General features: G+C 46.7%; 1 protein-coding gene across 1 annotated transcript in view; it reads left to right on the forward strand.

Moving 5' to 3' along the window:
- Window positions 1-21,139, forward strand: part of LOC115529727 (nck-associated protein 5) — a 54,381-nt gene that overhangs the window by 7,161 nt on the left and 26,081 nt on the right. Inside the window, exons 2-4 of the mRNA XM_030338704.1 lie at window positions 3,187-3,277; window positions 5,926-6,087; window positions 11,034-11,102. Coding sequence (XP_030194564.1) covers window positions 3,187-3,277; window positions 5,926-6,087; window positions 11,034-11,102 — 322 coding nt within the window. The remainder of the gene's footprint in view (window positions 1-3,186; window positions 3,278-5,925; window positions 6,088-11,033; window positions 11,103-21,139) is intronic.

Consider the following 21,139-nt stretch of genomic DNA (forward strand, 5'->3'; position numbering starts at 1 on the left):
TATCATCGCCCTTAGAAATTTGACTAATTTGTTTCTATTCTCATCCATTATGGCTAACAGTGTTTGTGAAAATCTGATTTTTTTGGGTATATCCAACAATCTTTTAAAATGCTTGTGAAAAATCATTCCAGCTCAACTATCCATGAATCAAAAGAATTCCATCCGGCAGGTGTTTAGATAAGCTTACCCCGCGTGAATCATCGCACGAATCACACATTACACTTCAAGGACCAGCCGTCTGGTGGACGTGTTTAGGGGATGGTGTTGAATATATCTAGATCAACAAGACGGCATCGACGGAGCACAAGAAGTGAAATGATGCCAAGGCCGGCTCAATGTTAGACTTAATATCTATAGGGCCGTTTTAATACCCCCCTTCATTACTCATCCCTCCGTCCTAACTCTCAACGTGTCCCTCCCCCCTCCTACTCCCAGCGCACAGCAGCAGCTTCATAAAGTTCACCCTCCCTCCCTCCCTCCCTCCCTCCCTCCCCCTCTCCAACCCTCCTTCCCCTCTCCCTCCCTGTCTGGCCCCATCAGCCAGACACAAGCTCTCGGCTGCCTTTGTTGCCGCCGGTTTCCCTATGTTTGGCCGTATTGAGCTGCCCTTATCAGCCCTTCTTCCCCGTACGCCTCCAAAAATGTCTGCTTTGACCACAAAATAAGAAATGCCTCGCTTCCCATTGTGCAATTGTCCTTTCTCTTTTATTTATTTATTTATTTCTCCTCTGCCCGCTCCCGTCGCACACTGCCAAACATTTCAGCACCTGGCACCGTGGCCCCTGGGTTATCTCTCCCGCCTGCAGAGAGCCAGGGCCGGCTCGACACCTGCGCCTCAGAGAGAGACCAACGCTGGGCCCCCCCGCCCACGGGCCTGGAGGCAGGAGCAGGGGGGGAGGGAGGGGGAGGGAGGGGGAGACATGGCACTACATCATAGGATCCGACTACCATAGAGCGTAACAGGATCTCCCTACATGCTCCACTGCTCCAGATGAGCCACCTCTCTCCTGCTCCCAGGAGGAGCCAGCAGCCCGCCGTGCTGTCTGGCTCCCAGAGCTGGAGCCCCGCTCCCTCTGCAGCACCAGGAATAGCAGAGGAACACAGGATCACTTTAGGATTGGCCCATTACACCTCCAGCACCGCCCCCACCAGCACCACCACCATCAACCGGTCCAACTAACGCCAGAGCCACCAGCAAAACCACCACCACCTCAACCACCACCACCACAACCACCTCAACCTCAACCACCACCACCACCACCACCACCTCAACCTCAACCACCACCACCACCACCTCCACCTCAACCACCACCACCATCACCACCACCATCACCACCACCACCACAACCTCATCCACCACCATCACCAGCACCACCACTACCACCACCACCATCACCACCACCTCAACCGCAACCACCACCACCACCACCACCACCATCACCACCACCATCACCACCACCACCACCTCAACCACCTCAACCTCAACCACCACCATCACCACCACCACCGTCACCACCACCACCACCACCACCACCACCACCACCACCACCACCTCAACCTCAACCACCACCACCACCACCTCCACCTCAACCACCACCACCATCACCACCACCATCACCACCACCACCACAACCTCATCCACCACCATCACCAGCACCACCACTACCACCACCACCATCACCACCACCTCAACCGCAACCACCACCACCACCACCACCACCATCACCACCACCATCACCACCACCACCACCTCAACCACCTCAACCTCAACCACCACCATCACCACCACCACCGTCACCACCACCACCACCACCACCACCACCACCACCACCACCACCACCACCACGACCTCAACCACCACCACCACCACCTCCACCTCAACCACCACCACCACCACCATCACCACCACTCAACCTCAACCACCACCACCACCCAACCACCACCACCATCACCACCATCACCACCACCACTACCGATGATCAGTGGACTGGATCGATCGTGTGAACAGCAGAACCTTATCTTACCTCAATGCCTGAGCCATGAGCTGTCTCGTCATTGTTTCTACTCGTTCTCCCTCTACTTCTTAGCGGGCCTCAGACTTGACGGCCTCCTCTCTATATGTTTCATAGCCTTGCCGTTGCGAGGTATCTTGTCTCGCTAGCCCTCCCTTCTTCCCTTTTCATCTTATTGTTTGGGTATATCAACTCCTTCACAAAATACAAAGCTGTAAACCTTCTATAGTCTATATGCAGTATATGTCTATTTGTTATATATCTCGGGCCGGGCCTGACATCCCGTTTGATGCCCTTGTAATTGCTTCGCTTCACATAGCGAGAGCTGCTGGGGCTATTATTACACAGACAAGCACCTTGTGGGAGAGCACATTCTGTCTGTGGGGTTGCCGGCTCCATTCTCTGCGTCGATCTCTGTCCTTCAAGTGTCATTGAGCAACCGACGTAATGTAGCCCGGCGCAATCGCATGCAGGCTCCACACACCCCAAACTGATTGCTGTGGGTGTGTTTGCGTGTGTGCATGTGTGTGTGTGTGTGTTAATGTAAAGAATATCATGGAAATGTCTGGATAAGGCTTGTAACGGCTTTGAGAATACCACCGCCTCCGGTGTCAGCTTTTATTACTCTGCTCTCGAAAGTCAACCGCTCTGCAGCACTCGATGAGCTTTGCAATCATACCGATTCTATCCCATGGATCAGTCTATTTGGGACGGTTACCATGGTAGTCCACGCAATGGTGCACGCCGCCGGGAGGGCCGAGGTCCACGTGTGGTGGACGGTAATGTCTGGCACTGGAAACACAGAGGGATCGTGTTTGGTTTTGATTCCTTCATTGCCTCGGCTCTTGTCCGAGGGTATTATAGCAAGGCTAGGCACAATGAAAAACATCCAGATCAGTATTGGAGCCGCCGGGAGCTGGTGTTACACGTCAGCTCCTCCAAATTAAAAGTCCTTCAAAGGGACAATAAAGCTTGACATTTGTGATGATGGTGTACTTCTTCCTGAGGGGGGGAGGAGGTGTTGTAGTAATCAAGTGCGCTGCGTTTCAAAGCCAAGTACTCGGCCTCTTTCACACACTCTCCAACCAAATCCCGACGGGGGTCACACCGTCTCGGTGTAACCCCGGTTCCCCAAGGGGTCCATGAAGGGTTCTAATCTGACTCTGATCCACAGCATGGAGGAGGCGGTGAGGACGCTGCTGCAGAACCCGGACTCGCTAGAAGGCCCTAAAGTGGACCCGCTGGACCTCATGAAGGCATATAAGGTTGGTACCCCCCCCCGGTGGACGCCTTGTAGAGGAGGAGGAGCGAGGGGCGCTTACCCTTCAGCCTCACGCTCTCTGAGTGGCAGGCTGATTATTATTCACCGGGTTTGAAGAAGAAGAGGGGCTCTTTTACTTTATGTAGATGAACAGAGCACTGTTCAACCATTCGACTATTCAAGTCCTTTATTTCCTTTTGACTGCACTGTCCTTCATGTTACGGCGCAGTAACAAAGACTTTTGATTGACTCTGAGTTGCATGGCATTTCAGGAATATTTCTGCAAATCTCCACCGATTGCTTAAACTTTCAATGGACATTTTTGAACGGCTTCAGCTAAGTTTGCCATAACCTAAAGTAGGTTTTTAAGGTGAAGTGAAGTGGTGTAGTTTTATAATGTAAAGTGGAGCCACTGGATGAAAAAGCTACTATAGTAATGTATACACTAATGTCGTTGCTAGGAGGATATACTTTAAGAACCAATGGGATACAATTAAAGTTAATTAGCAAGGGCAGTGCGAGTAGACACCCTCGCTGGTACAGACCTTCAAACACGCACACACACACACACACACACACACACACACACACACACACACACACACACACACACACACACACACACACACACACACACACACACACACACACTCACACACATCACCTATTATCAAATGCAATTCAAAAACAACCAATGAACCACATAACAAATGGAAATAACCCCATTATCCATGATACATTCTAATTAGTTGTGGGCTTCTTGTAATGAGCTGTTATCAATTTCAGCAGCTTTTCTTATGATTTTGTCTCCCGTACCCTCTTCTTTCACAATTCTGACACTGTTATTACAATTAATCTAAGGTATCTTCGAACCATTGAAGTGTCTTTAGAGATATTTTTACACTCTATCTGGATCATTCAATTGCATCTATAACATTCTAAATGTAAACATAATATAATGTTGTAAAGTATCGTAGAATATTCTAAATAGAACAAACTAAATGTTCTAGATCAGAATGCTATTATATATATAGATATATATTGTTTTTAAATGTTCTTTTTAAAGGTTGTGAGCAGTTTTATAAGACCCCAGGTTATTTTCTAAGTCGAAAAATGAATCAGCCATGATTTATTTTCTCCTCCTCCTCTCACAGTGCTCAGGCACGCTCCAAAACCAGGCAGTTGGTGAGCTGTTCACATCCATTATACTTCCAACGAGCGTTTAGCGGCTCTATCTTTGTTTTTTCCCACACACTGATGCACATCCCAACTGCCCTGGCTCTTCTCCCATAGTGCCCACAAACAAACAAATCCACTAGTCTGTATTTTGTGTTGACGCACCACTGAAAAGCCCACAGACTTTAGGACTGAGGCCTGTACTCACACTTCTGAGGAAAGATAGTTGCGTTCTATAGTTGTGTTCTAATTCTGACGGGCAGAGCAACATTTAAAGTCACGAGGCACAGCGTAGATGTGCCTCTCCATACATATTAATGGATGTAGAAAGACTCTCAATTGCAACCATTTACGTTTACATTTAGGGCGTTAGGCAGACGATTTCTTTCAACTGAGCCGACTCCTTACCATGAGTGGGTTGAAGCCACAAGGAACCCAAAGTCACATCCAGAATTCCCCACAGCGCTCGTGACCAAGACATTTAACATTCAAGCATTCCTACTCCCCTCCTGAGCATGCGTAGTGTCGCATTGACACAGTATGGCTGCATTCCAATCAGCTGAACCACTCACCCTCCGGCACTTACCCTCACAGCTTGTGGACATATTGCTCTGCCCTCAGAATTCAGAATTATCAGAATGCCTAAAACTATTAAAAAACGCTCAGCATTCTCACTGTGTGAATATTTGTGTAAACATATGGACATATGGTTTGTGGCCACGCCAGGGCAGTTTCTATGAACTCACTTGTGTTGGACAAACCAAGATCCATCTATAGGAGCTGCAGAACCCTCGTTGGGACTATGATGGATGTCGGCAGCCCACCAACTGCCCAATTTAACCTCGCCTCTTCACCAATGAAACTTTAGTTATTATAGCCTCAACGCCAACTATAGCAACTATAGCAGCTATTGCCTCAAACTAACTATAGTAACTAGAGCAACTATAGCCTCAAACCAACTTTAGTAACTATATCAACTCTAGCCTCAAACCCTATCTACAGTAACTATAGCAACTAAAGCCTCAAATCCCAACTATAGTAACTATAGCAACTAAAGCCTCAAATCCCAACTATAGTAACTATAGCAACCATAGCTTCAAACCCCAACTATAATAACAGTAGCAACTAAAGCCTCAAACCCCAACTATAGTCAATATAGCAACTATAGCCTCCAACCCAAACTTTATTAACTAAAGCAACTACAGCCTTAAACTTACTATAGTAACTATAGCAACTATAGTAACCATAGCAACTATAGCCTCAAACCAACTATAGCCTCAAACCCCAACTATAGTAACTATAGTAACTATAGCCTCCAACCAACTATAGTAACTATAGTAACTATAGCAACTATGGCCTCAAACCAACTATAGTAACTCCAGCCTCACCCCAGCTATATCTATCACCACTGGCTCCTGCCGCCCTGTAGTGGAGGCGCTGCCAGCCCTCTCTGACCCCCCGCCCGTGGCCCCCCAGGACAAGCTCCTGGAGGAGATGTGGAAGCAGCAGGACAGTCTGGAAGCCCCCCCCGCCCCGGCCCACCGGCCCGCCCCACCGCAGCCGGCCAGCGGGGCGCCGGAGGAGGAGAAGGAGCCTAATGACAGCAGACCCCTGGTGGAGAGGCTCCGAGCTCTGGAGGTAATGATCCAAACACACACACAGAGAGGCACACGCACACACACACACAGGCCGACAGACAGAGAGACAGGCCGACAGACAGACAGACATTGGGGGAGACAGACAGACAGACAGACAGACAGACAGACAGACAGACAGACAGGCCGACAGACAGACAGACACAGACAGGCCGACAGACAGACAGACAGACAGACAGGCCGACAGACAGACAGACAGACAGGCCGACAGACAGACAGACAGGCCGACAGACAGACAGGCATCGGGGAAGACAGACAGACAGGCCGACAGACAGACATGCCGACAGACAGGCAGACAGACAGACAGACAGGCCGACAAACAGACAGACAGACAGACAGGCCGACAGACAGACAGACAAGCCGACAGACAGACAGACATTGGGGGAGACAGACAGACAGACAGGCCGACAGACAGACAGACAGACAGACAGACAGACAGACAGGCCGACAGACAGACAGACAGGCCGACAGACAGACAGACAGGCCGACAGACAGACAGACATTGGGGGAGACAGACAGACAGACAGGCCGACAGACAGACAGACAGACAGACAGACAGACAGACAGGCCGACAGACAGACAGACAGGCCGACAGACAGACAGACAGACAGACAGACAGACAGACAGACAGGCCGACAGACAGACAGACAGACAGACAGACAGACAGGCATCGGGGAAGACAGACAGACAGGCCGACAGACAGGCCGACAGACAGACAGGCCGACAGACAGGCCGACAGACAGACAGGCCGACAAACAGACAGACAGACAGACATGCCGACAGACAGACAGACATTGGGGGAGACAGACAGGCCGACAGACAGACAGACAGACATACAGACAGACAGACAGACAGACAGACAGAGAGACAGACAGACAGGCCGACAGACAGACAGGCCGACAGACAGACAGACACCCAGACAGACAGACAGACAGACAGACAGACAGGCCGACAGACAGACAGACAGACAGACAGGCCGACAGACAGACAGACAGGCCGACAGACAGACAGGCATCGGGGAAGACAGACAGTCAGGCCGACAGACAGACAGGCCGACAGACAGGCCGACAGACAGACAGGCCGACAGACAGGCCGACAGACAGACAGACAGACAGGCCGACAAACAGACAGACAGGCCGACAGACAGACAGACAGACAGACAGACAGGCCGACAGACAGACAGACAGACAGACAGACAGACAGGCCAACAGACAGACCGACAGACAGGCCGACAGACAGACAGACAGGCCGACAGACAGACAGGCATCGGGGAAGACAGACAGGCCGACAGACAGACAGGCGGACAGACAGACAGACAGGCCGACAAACAGACAGACAGGCCGACAGACAGACAGACAGACAGACATTGGGGGAGACAGACAGACAGACAGACAGACAGACAGACAGACAGACAGACAGACAGACAGACAGACAGACAGACAGACAGGTGGGCAGGCATACAGACGACCAGTACATACAAATACCTGACATTAGTTCCATCCGTGTCTTACAAAATGAGACCGTCCCCAGTGTGGCATGTAAGAACACAAGTGAACAATGTGTTCTGTTCCTGCTCAGCCCGTGAACACTGGGCAGACATGGCAGTGATTCATTAACAAAACAAATTACCGTTCAATCCTTCCTCCTCTCGTTATCCGTTGAATAATCTCCAGAAAAGCGAGGACGTGTTTCTTGTTATGAGCAGAGAGGGCGTCTTGCAGGCGGCGCCCAAAAACACCTGTTGAAGACCCTGCAGCCGCTAATTAAAACAGCTAGTTAGCATTTAGAGCCACAGCTCCTCCTCCTCCTCCTCCTCTTCCTCACCATCCCTGTGTTAACATCATAATAACACATAATAACACAATCTAAGAATCTCTTGCCAAACCCCCACACACATTGCGTGCAATACCATACACTTTGTATTTACTGTGATCGCGTGGGGCAAGGGATTCTGGGAAGGCTGGCGTGCGAAGTTTGCTCATGGTGCGTGTGAAGGGACGGACAAAAGTTGAGCTTCAGTTCACTTCATGCAAATGAGCGTGTGTTGCAGCGAGCTCATCTTCCCTGTGATTGGAGCATCGACTCTCAGTGAGTCCAAGCGGACCATACAGACTCCGGGTGGAATTTCGCTTCCTGGTTCTAAGCACTTCCATTGATAAAGTCGTGATCTCCCCCCAGCAACCACTGGAGAGGGGGAGGGTTGTTGCAACGCTTTGCCACGCTCGAGGCCCCGCCAAACTATATTCCCCCCCCCCCCCCCCATGGGGAGCATAGCGGCTGGCTCGCCATCAGAGTCCTCTAGTCCCTAAGGGGAGGGGGAGAGGGAACTGACTTCAGGGTCCTCTGTTACGAGGAGGGGGAGGTGGAACTGACTTCAGGGTCCTCTGTAATCCCTACAAGGAGGGAGAACTGACTTCAGGGTCCTCTGTTACGAGGAGGGGGAACTGACTTCAGGGTCCTCTGTTAGGGGGTGGAGCTGACTTGGTGAAGGGGCACACCTTGGGTTGACGTGACCGGTGCCCACTAGGGCGGTGCAGGATAGCCTTTGGGTTGGGAGCTTGTCTCCCTGTATGAGGCCTTCAGCAGGAGGTCTCGTTCGCTGTGCAAGATTCTGCTCAATGTTTGTGACTAGTCAGTGTATGTGTTGGTTGGACTCCCAGACGAATGGTTCGGGGTTGGAGAAAACCCCTGCCCACAGCGTCCTGTGAGTATCCACGGAGGCTGAATACTAGTGATAATGCAGCTTCTCCATTTGACGTTTGAAGCTGTATTCTCTCATCCGTGTAATCCAGATGAAATGTGAACGTCAAACTGGCTACCCTGACAAAAAACGTGTGGTTTGTTAAATGAATATTCCTACATCCTTTACACGCACAAGATATTATTTAAAAGGGATTTTGACTCCCCCTGAGAATTGAATATTAACTAGAGGCAGATTAAATGTTAAATGGCAAAGTTAACCCCAAGTGATTCACCAAAAACATGATTAATAAGATGTCTTGTTCACATTTTGCACCACATAATTCCCATCACAACCCTCCCTTCACATGAGTGTTTATCGAGTGTGTTTTCATGATTGCGAGCCAAAACCCACGAGTCGATGGTTCAGATAAAGCCAAACAGTAAATAATTCAGTGAAAATGATTCCCTAGGAGGAGACATTCATTTTTCCAACATTTTGGTGTATGGGATAGTAAGAAAACAGTCCCATTAATGTTCTGATAATTCCTCATCTAGGATGTGAGCCTCTGCCTACTCCAATACACACTTGCGATTAAACCTCAGGTCTGAATTGGGGACGTTATCTTTGTTTAATTTAGCCGTTAACGGTTTAGCGTGTTCCATTATACTCACCAGGACCGCTCTGCTCTGAGAGATGCAAGTCAGAGTTAAGGATCAAGAACGTGGCCCAAGCTCGGTCGCACGAGGCTTATGGGAACCCCTCCTGATGTGCTGTCCTCGTTTGGAATTGTTCGGGGTGACTGGCAATGAAAACTTCCAACCCACCATCAGTGCTAGGATCGTTCTGTTCCGTGTGAGGTTCATGTACAAACTGTGGTGTTAAAGATAGAAGCCCCAGGCATACACTTGAGGTCAACATTTTTGTCTTGTTGAAGTATGTGCTGGCTGTTAACACAATGAACCACCTGAGATTCAGCGGAAGAAATTGCAACCAGAGCCAAATCCCCCGGGATAACTTGCTTTGTTTTATCTCGACAAAAGGAATTAGGTACAGACCTCAGGCTACAGAAAACAGTCACGTAATTTGATATGTCACACGGTTGATATATAATGTAATATAATATAAGAAGCTGTTGGCCCCCGGTGTTATCGGTGGTTATTTCATCTACCATCAACCGGGAGATTACTGCAGAGCTATTCACGTCTAGGCTGAACCAGACCACAACCTTCTGATAGTACAGTACATAAGTGCATCAGCACAACCTCTGAGTGCAGCTTCACAGTCCAGAAGGCCGAAGGCACCACAAGGGGGAGGGAGGGGGAGATTATTTGTGCTTTATTTTGTGTACGTTAATGTTGTTTAACTGGCATTCGAGGAAAGTTTGCTCACAACAATTCTCTGACCACTGCTGAGAGGAGCTCTGTAGAGATTTACCGTCTTAATCATGAGAGTGGATCCCGCTCCCGGGCTGCGGCGGCAGCTAGCGCCCGCCTTGAGGCAGGCCTTTATCAGTAATTGAATTACACCTGAACTACCTTGGAGGGGCCCTCACAGCCGGGCCCCTCACTGCGGAAGCTGTGTGTCCGGATTTATAGCTCCTTTATTTTTCGGCAGCGCTCACACACTCCTTCTTGCGTTTTTGTCTTTTCTTCCTTTTGCGTTTGTACCCCGTTATTCTAACCAGTGGCCACTCAAAGCGCTTTACAATATCGCCTAACGTTCACCCATTCTAACCCATTCACCCACCGACGGCGGTGTCAACCCCGCAGGGTGACAGCCAGCTCATGAGGAGCAGTCAGGGTGAGGCGTCTTGCTCAGGGACATCTTGACACTCAGCGTAGAGGAGCTGGGGATCGAACCAGCGACCTTCTGGTTATGAGGAACCCCGCTCTACCTCCTGATCCACATGGCACCCTCTTTTTGTCACTTTCTTTTTTCTTCTTTTCTTTCTTTCTATCTCTCTTTCTATTTGTCTCTCACTGCCTCTCGATCTGATACTAATCTCTGGGTCTCTGAGTCACAGTGATCCTCCGCTGGCTTCACCTCTGTGCTTTATGTAAACACATCCAGCACCAATAAAGGAACCTCACACATCAAAGCTCCTGAGATCAAAAGGCTGCATGGATTCCGTTCATTATCAGCCAGCGGTAGAACCTCTGAGTCCCCTGAGCGAGGAGCTGGCAGGAGAACCAGGGAAATCACTGAGGCTGTTTCCCTTGACGGCTGCTCTTCTGTCGGTCCAACAGGCGGAGAACTCTGCTCTGTCCCTGGAGAACGACAACCAGAGGAGGCAGTATGAGCACTGTCTGGATGAGGTGAGTGCCCACACAGACGCACACGCACACACACACACACACACACACACACATGCGTGCGTGAGCGCATCCTCACCCCTCACACACGGGCATAATCACGCACACATGCACACGTAGACACATGCTCCGTAATAGTACTTGCATGTGAAATTGGACATGGCTTTGGCACTGATCAGCGCAGGACATTTCGTGTACCATTAAGAAAGTACAAGCCTGAGCAGGGGTTTATGACCCCTATGGCCTTTCATACACACACACACACACGCGCACACACACACACACACACACACACACACACACACACACACACACACACCAGTGGCGGCTGGTGGTTTTTAAAGTGAGGGAGGAAGGACTGCGCGCTTGGTTGCCATTGGCCTGCTTGCACTGTTGGTGTATGGTGGTATAAGAATGTGAGACTCAAGTTGTTTCAGGGTGTTTTGGTGAACTACAAAATAGCAGGGAGGGAGTTATGTGAACAAAATGTATACAAAGCCACCAGTGGCATCACTGTAATTTGAGAAGGAAAGGATGCAAAGCATATTAGTCAAATCAGGCCTACTATTGATTTGTAAAAGTAAATCAAAAAATCTGGGCCTATCATTGGGGCTATTTTTGCCCTCACTGACTGAAGTTATTTAGCTATGTTTATTTTCAGTTACAATTGCTTGTAATGCTACCAGTAAGTCATGCGTACCTACCTAGCAAACCATGTAGCACTCACAACACTGACGTTGCCATTACTTCTGGTGACCTTGATTTTGGGAAGTTGTCTACCTCTTTCTTTGGTCGCTAACTTAGCACTGTAACTGAATGAATGGAATGCTTTTTGTAATAAGACGTTAACAATGTCCTCCGTTTCCAATGTTTCCATTGTGCATTTAGGATCTCGCTATCGCAGATTTCACTTGCTCTGCGTCTCTCAGACTGAGCACCGCGGCAATGCAGACCGGGTTTGCTATCGACAGCGTTGCCAGATTGGGCAGATTTCCCGCCCAATGATAATCTTTCAAGCCTAACATGGTTAAAAGTAGCTCAATTGGGTGGGAAATCTGACCAATCTGGCAACACTGCTCAACATCCAGGGATCCTGCTTATTGGTTCATAGCGCAGACGGATAGATTTTTGCGCGAATCAGACCCCTTAAGGTCCCACCCACTCAGAGGAGGATTTTCCTCCTCTCTCCCATTGAAACCCATGTTATCCAACGGCCGCCAGTACTTTCGGGAAAATGAATGGGAGTCAACGGAGGCGGAGGGAGGACGTTCCTCCCTGAAGTAATTGTCAATAGGCGATAGGGGGTGCTAATGTCCCTTTACCCAGGGAAACGAACATTATATATTCAAAGGCAATAAAGTAGTCATATTTAAGGGCATTAATTCATTACAATAGTCTGGGCAATCTACATTTTTTATTCTCAATAATGTTAGGGAGGATCTTCCTCCCTCTCCTCAATGGAGAAGCCTCCACTGACACACACACACACACACACACACACACACACACACACACACACACACACACACACACACACACACACACACACACACACACACACACACACACACACACACACACACACACGTACCCCTACCCCCATCCAGAACCGCACATGCACGCGCATACACACAGACCCACAGAGACATATACACACAGACACGTACATACACATGTACACACACACACACACACACACACACACACACACACACACACACACACACACACACACACACACACACACACACACACACACACACACACACACACGCACCCACACATCCATACACATGTACACATACACGTACACACCAGGGATGGAAATTTACACCCGCCACCCGCCATTTGCGGGTGGATTTGTATGGTGGCCGTTGAATTGTGTCACTTCACCCGCCACTGTGTCGGGTAATACTTTCCAGTAAGGTCCGATCAAATTTGCATATTTAATACATTCGTTATACGGCGCTGCGCAGTTGCACAACCATTACTGTCAACATCCGGCCCCCTTCTTCTTCTATGCCTCTTTTGCTGAACTGCGACTGACCGGCATCCGGGATAATAGGGCTCTCAAGTCTCACGCATTCGGCGTTTGACACACGCAATTCAACCCATGCACACGCTCACACGCCACACTTCGTATTTCTCACGCAGAGAAAGTGTTACAAGTAGGAATCAAATGGGTTTCCCGTACATAGGGTAACCAGACGTCCTCTTTTGCCCAGACATGCCCTCTTTTTGAGACACTTTTAAAAAATGTGTGGCGGAATTTCAAAATCGTCCAGGATTTTATTAAATCCTCATGCATGTTCACATTGAATTTGCGTTGCGTTTCTCTGGGTCGTTCACAAACTTGTTAGGCTACGCCCTCCCCTACTCAGTTCTGTTCGCTTTGCATTGGTGGAAGTGAGTAGGGGGCGTGGTTAAGTAGAGCCTTCAGATTGGAAGGTTTGACTTACGCAGTTACCATTGTGTCTTTTTTTTTTTTACCATTATTGTATTGTAGGGACAAACATTAACAAATTTCTCCAACAGGGGATTGATAACGTAGAAATAACAGAAAGAAACACTTGGTCATACTTTGCATACTTTACCAGAGCATTGGCCTACTGAATGCCACAGATATATTTCCAGCATTGGACTGAATGCCACATAAATATATAATTACGTTTTTGCACGTTTGCAACGTTTAAAAGTTCAGGGTATAAAGTCCTAGTATATGCCTCTACTTGTATTGCTTAAAGGGGTAGTTCGGAATTTTGGACATAGGGCCTGATTCCGAAGTGAGCATTGGTATTCTATATCACTGGAGACAGTTTTCAACACATTTCATTCAGTCCTTCTAGTTGCAGAGTTCGCTCGTGCTAGGCTAGCGCAAGTCAACGGGCAATGCTAGCCTGCTATTAAAAACAGTCTTACCCACTCCACAGTACACCCGAAGGTAAATCAATTATAACGCCAGACTATAGATTTAAATGTCTGTGTTGATAGAATAATGTTAGAAATAAAACGAACCATGCATCGCATGAATCATCGAGGGACTACTTTCTCAGCAGAAGCGGAATTCTACTATGCACTGGTTAGCCGAATCACGACAGAAGAACGTAAACAGAGAAGCGTGGGACAGAAGCGCAATTGAACGACTAGGCAACATGATGGTTCAGTGTGCTTTTAGAAATTGTAGAAATAAACGGTACAGATGGGCACCACAAAGTTTCCACCAATTTCCAGTGCGAGATCCAGAAAGGACTCAACTGTGGCTTGTTGCTGCTGGCTTTGACATCAAAACACCGGCTCGTACATGTACGGTTCGTTGGATACAACAAATTCCTCATAATCGTCTTCAAAAGCAGATGCATCGCTAACTCCTCCAAACGTAGCCATATCTTGTTAATTTAATACGCTTGTAGAATTCCTTCGTTCACTGTACTCTGCGTTTGTAGCAATGACAGCGGCAGGTAACCTAGGTATCAGTCCGCCGCTGCCGTAGCCTACGTACAGGAATATAAACACTGCTGCTGAGACCCCGCAATTCCCTCAAAATGCAATGCAATGCAAGGTTGGTTTTATTTCTAACATTATTCTATAAACAGACATTTAGATGTATAGTCTGTCGTTATAATTGATTTACCTCGGGTGTACTGTGGAGTGGGTAAGACTGTTTTTAATTGCAGGCTAGCATTGCCCGTTGACTTGCGCTAGCCTAGCACGAGCGAACTCTGCAACTAGTAGGACTGAATGAAATGTGTTGAAAACTGTCTCCAGTGATATAGAATACCAATGCTCACTTCGGAATCAGGCCCTATGTCCAAAATTCCGAACTGCCCCTTTAAGCCAATAGCGTTTTGAGGCAGTGTTTTTTCTGAATATTAGTGTTAAGGGCCAATAATGCTTACTATCATACGTTAGTTACCATGTCTGTGGACCCATTTGTATTCAGGCACTAATTAGATTGACTTATGATGGTGTAGCCATGCATGTTGTTTTATTGTTAATATGTCAATTCGTTTTTTATTGAAAATACTTTGTATAGATGCATTATCCCCAAACTTGTCATCGTAACACCTTTGACATTAACATGGCAGATACCTGTGTATTGTTTATCATATGCGGCAAGGGTGTAACATTCTCAACTCAGTTCCTTAGCACCTACTTACAGTAAGAATCACTTCTGATTGAAAAAATGATGTGTATGAAAAACACTTTTCTTATCTATTGTTACTATTATATTGTTTAAAATGTACGCATACATTAAAAAAAAATATAGCGCATAAAAAGTGGCTTGTAAAAAAGATGAGTGGCTGGTAGATTTTTAAATCTACCTGCCACAGTGGCTGGTGGGCAAAAAAGTTAATTTCCATCTCTGGTACACACACAAGTGCACTAATATACACACACACATACAGAGACACAGGCACACACAAACACACACACACATTCAAAAACAAACACACACACAACACCACACACACGTGCACCCATGCACATACAGACACACACAAATGCACGCACGCACCCCACACACACAGTCACACACGTACCCAAACACGTACACACAAAAACACACACAAACTCACACAGTATATGTCAGTTACAGAACAGTACGTTTTCTTCATAAAAGTTGGGAGTGGACAACAGCAAAGAGCTACATCACGCTCTGTTCTAACCCGGAGCTCTCTGAGAGCTATTAAGCTGCAGACAGGCTGGGTTAAGGACACGCTACCAGAGGCTTAAATTACTTTTTCAATGCACAAGTATGCGCCCACACACACAAACTACACACACACTAATGTGTGGAGGTGGGCTGTGTAGTCTACAGGGCATTCCAGACAACACATGTTCATGTGTAATTAAGGAAGACAAGGCCGTAGGGTTCCAGGGGTAGCGGTGTCCCGGGGACAGTCTCAGCTCAGCGGGGGGGCCCTCTACCTGGGAGGGCCAGCTCTGAACTGCAGCTCCCCCGCTGGGCTGTGGCTCCAGGCTGCAGCGGGGGCGGAGTAGCACTCTCTGCATTGTGACCATAGCACCACTCTCTCTCTCTCTCTCTCTCTCTCTCTCTCTCTCTCTCTCTGTCTCTGTCTCTGTCTCTGTCTCTCTCTCTCTCTCTCTCTCTCTCTCTCTCTCTCTCTCTCTCTCTCTCTCTCTGTCTCTGTCTCTGTCTCTGTCTCTCTCTCTCTCTCTCTCTCTCTCTCTCTCTCTCTCTCTCTCTCACTCTCTCTCTCTCTCTCTCTCTCTCTCTCTCTCTCTCTCTCTCTCTCTCTCTCTCTCTCTCTCTCTCTCTCTCTCTCTCTCTCTTTCTCTTTCTCTCTCTCTCTCTCTCTCTCTCTCTCTCTCTCTCTCTCTCTCTCTCTCTCTCTCTCTCTCTCTCTCTCTCTCTCTCTCTCTCTATAAGGATTCTCTGTTAATGGGTAAGTTGCCATAGCGACTGCTTCCTTTGAGAACTTGAGGTGTTTTGGCGCAAAGAAAGAAACCAATTAGAGTTGTTGCGGTGGTTAGATGTTCCTGTTTTCCTTGGAAGGTTATGGAGTGAGAGTGATAGCTCTCAGTCTGTCCGAGGCTGAGGAATCTTTTACATTCTGATTTTCCAAAAAAGAATAGATAATCTCTTTGAGGACAAACAATAATCTTAAAACAGTCTACTCTGCCTGACTCTGGGAGTTACAAATGATAAGAAAAAATTAGCAAGTATCACACAAACCCTTCAGAGTTACGGTACAAATGCCTTAACTAATGTTAGCTAAACGTAAATACCTTTAGCTAACATTAGTTAAGGCAGTAATAAGCATTAACTTACAAATAACTAACTGTTAGTTCATATTTTACTAACGGACTAGTAATCATTTTATTTTAAAACCATTAATAATGTAATAGAGTTACGGTTAACAGGAGCCCTAAAGCCAGACTGGTACCCCAGCAGCCAGGGCCTCTAGGCCGGGTGACGTAGATAATAATAATAATAATAATAATAATTGAAATTTATATAGCGCTTAATATGATACTCTAAGACGCTTAGATGACCTCCACCCATGTCCGGGAGGGTGGGGGGAACCTCGCTGCAGACGGCCACGTGCTGTGATATCACTCGGTGCCCACATTTATGTAGTTCACCAACAGAGGATATAAGTATGGGCTTTGGAAGCATGAGCATGAGCCGACAACCTATACCGGCGGGGGGGGTTACATTTACGTCAAACAGACTAAAAGGGACCCTTAACCGTAACTATAACCCTATAGTATATAATATATAATTTTTCACAATATGAACGCCTTATTTCAGTCATAATGAAAAAAAGGCTCACTTTGAAGTGGAACGTATCCAATTGCATATTTAAAGTCGACAATTGAATTGCAATAGCACAAATGCTATATCTTGTGATAATATGAAGTGCCTTATTTAAAAGAAAAAATAATTAGAATTTCAAAAGAAGTCGTCCACTGCATTAGCATTTTCAAACAATGCCTGCTTGAGGGGGACAATATTAAATATTCATGCAAATAAGTGGGCGGGCCAAAATCCACCCATTGGATAACATTTTAGTGTCACCTTTCACATCAGATCCTAGTCCCTGTGGATTTGTGCTTTGTCACTTAGAAAGTGTGGTACTAACTAGTTGGGAGCGTTGGTGTAACCTGCTGTTGCTCTACGACATCGGCTGTCTCTTGGCAACCCAGGAGCCAGAAGGAGCCGGAGCTACTCTAACGTTTCTGCAAACCACCGATATGTTGAGTACAGTCCCCACCCCAACAAAACAGACACCCCTGCTGCTGACAAAATCTCTTTCTGGACTCAAAACTTGTGAGCCCTGAAAATGAGTTATTATTATTGTATGAACATCTAGCCAACCCCCGAAAATATTAATTCTTGGACATTGTGATAAGGAGCAACCATGCATACAATGTAAGCAGAGTTCAAGTTGATTAAGAATTTGGGTCTGATGTTCGATGATCATAGTGCACCCGTTGGCAAAACAACGTTATGCGTGGCAGCAGAGCTGACGTAAATGGTTTTGTTTGTGGCGTAAAATACGTTCCGCTGGCTATGAAATATATTGCAAAGTGCGCCAGACAGAACAGCGCCTCCCGACCGGCCACGGCCATGACCCCCTCATGTGTGAGAGGTTATTATTCATGCACTGTGTTTTTTGACTTTCTTTTGAATGCAATGATCCTGGCAAGCTGCCTATTTATAGGAATAAGGAATAGAGAACCAGATTAATGTTGTAGAAATGATGTGGACTGTGGAATGTATTTAATGATTTTATAATAAAATGACTTGTGAATAAGATAGAAACGTCTGGTCTCTTTTTTATTCATGCATCCTGAAATGCTTTATTGAAACGTACGGAGCCTGGGCGGTAACGTTGGAGTATTTTTTGTGAATAAAGCGCGCACTCGTGCTTTTGTAAGTCGCATGTACGCTTTACTAAAACACGTGTGGGGTAAACACGCCTCCTGTCCTACGCTATTTCCCTAGAATAAGGTTTTCAAGTCTCAGGGCGGTAGGACCTTCCCATCTCCAAACCGGCCTTTTACACCTCGTTCTGATCAACCAGGTCTCTTTTGGCTCGGTCAAAAACCAGCCTGTTCAGGCCAACCTTTTTCTGGAAGAGCTAGAAATCCAAATATCAGAAGTTGTTCCTAGGACCAAGGGGAACGAATGGATTTTGGCATCTCTAGCTATCTCGGAAGGGCGGGAAGAAGGCCGCGACCTCCAACTGTAGTTCACCCAGATGGCCTGTGGACAAGATTGAAGAGCTTGGGGTTCAAAAAGAACCCGCACCACAGCCCGAATTTGATAAAAATTTGATGTGCATTTTGCTCATAAATTATTATGAACTTGAGGTCTGACTCTGCACGTTGGATCTGTAGGGTTGAGCTCTGAGAAGAATTTCCACTAAAAAGCTCAAAATGAAACTGCTTGGTGAGGGCAACGAGGCAGAGCATTTGCTGAGGCTGGGGTGTGACTGTGACAAGGACTATGAATAAGTGAATGATTGGGACTTAGGTCTAAGGGTTTGACTGCATTTCCTTTGGACGTTTAACATGAATAATATACATTAATAAATTGTGTCAAATAAACATGCCTCGTTAGACCAATAAACTTGGTGTTTTGCTTCCAAGAATAGGTTATCAGCTGTATCACTACCAAATCTGTCCCTGCAAACAATCTCTCTGAGTGACGCAACTTGCACTCTGACGAGTCACGTTGATTACTCAGGTCATTCATTGATTCTTTTTTATTTTATTGATTCTTTTTACGGTTTATTTTTACAAGGACAGAACACCATTATTATTTATTGCCCCAGAGTCAGCCAGCAGCTAATCTTTATCTGTTGTCCCTGAGCAGGTAAAACAAGAACAACAAATGAACTACATAAAACATTGAATGCATAAAATTCCATCAGTGTGAAATAAAAAAGAATCAGTTTGATAAAAACAATAATTCCAAGGTCAACATTAGTGTGGAGATGTTTGTGCAGACTTTAGCAAAGGCTTCAGGCTGGTTTTAAATAATGCAACGTTTTCTGAGCTTCTAATGTTTGAGTATTAGGGTTACACTAACCCACTACTTAAACTGAGAAGGCAGATTGACCAAAGGATGTGTTTCTGAACGGTGGTCCTGCGGTCACCGCTAGTAGCCGTTGTCTTCCTTCTGGCTCTACCACTGCTGGGATAGGCCTGGCTTCCCCCTAGAGGTGGGGGGGAACGATTATAAAAATAAATTGGTATGCATCAGAGTAAAAAATAAGGTTTAAAAATAATATTGTTTCAGGATATTGCAGTGATAATAATTTACATTTACATTAAGGGCATTTAGCAGATGCTTCTATCAAAAGAGACTTACAATAAGTACATTTGTCAGAAGAAAGCGAAACAATATATTGCCTTCGATTTAGTAAATATATTCATATAAACAGGTTCTAAGAATTAAAAAATTTAGGCTGACCCACTCCCCGTATACAACACAGATAGCTAGGATAAGACGCTACACAATGCTAAGTTCTATTTGTAAGTACCAAGATGTACAACATACAATTGGCCTTTTAAACTTGTTCTGTTTAAACAGTCAAGTTTGGCTGTCAAACTGCACCTTAGAATATCAGTCTTTTACCGAGCCAGAGGAACCTAGGCCCTGTCCACATGGAAATTATTTTTTTGTGAAAACGCAGACTTCTTATGCGTTTGGGCCAAGCGTCCAGACGGATCCGGGTTTCCGGTGCCAAATTATTATTTGTTTTAAAATAGGTCTCAGGATGAAAAAGAGAAACCGGCGTAGTAATAAATACAGGATATATGCGTGCATGTTACAGAAAATTAAATAATTGCCAAAGGTCATGATCAAGCACATATGGATATACTATATACGATAACTGGGGGTGGGGGGATTCAGAACACGATTGTAGCTCATTGCTCCACATGTTTGAAATAGGTGTTGTTTAACAAAAAACACCTCATTCTGGTCTCACGAAACTGCCAAAGAGCATCAAAAGCGCAGCGAGCAGTTTATTCAAAACCATGTGTTGACAAACACGTATCTAGAACCGTTCATATCCAATGTACTTCTGGTTTAGAAATGTTGAGAGTCAACATATCGGTGGTTTGAAGAAACGTTAGAACACCTCTGTCTCTTTCTGGCTCATGGGTTGCCAAGAGACAGCCGATGTCGTAGAGCAACAGCAGGTTACACCAACGCTCCCAACTAGTACCACACTTTCCAAGTGACAATGCACAATCCACAGGGACTAGGATGTGAAGGGTGACACTGATGTTCAGCCTTGCACGAAATGCTCATGTCACCTTCCGTTGCAAGCTGTCAGACAATAATGATCTCAGGGTATATGGTTTAACATGATGATCTGAAAGTTTGAGACTTTATATGACCCTCTCTCCCTCTGTCTCTCTTTGTCTCTCTCTCTCTCTCTCTCTCTCTCTCCCTCTCTCTCTCTCTCTCTCTTTCTCTCTCTCTCTCTCTCTCTCTCTCTCTCTCTCTCTCTCTCTCTCTCTCTCTCTCTCTCTCTCTCTCTCTCTCTCTCCCTTTG

The sequence above is a fragment of the Gadus morhua genome, chromosome 17 (assembly GCF_902167405.1).
Source record: "Gadus morhua chromosome 17, gadMor3.0, whole genome shotgun sequence".
Lineage (NCBI taxonomy): Eukaryota > Metazoa > Chordata > Actinopteri > Gadiformes > Gadidae > Gadus > Gadus morhua.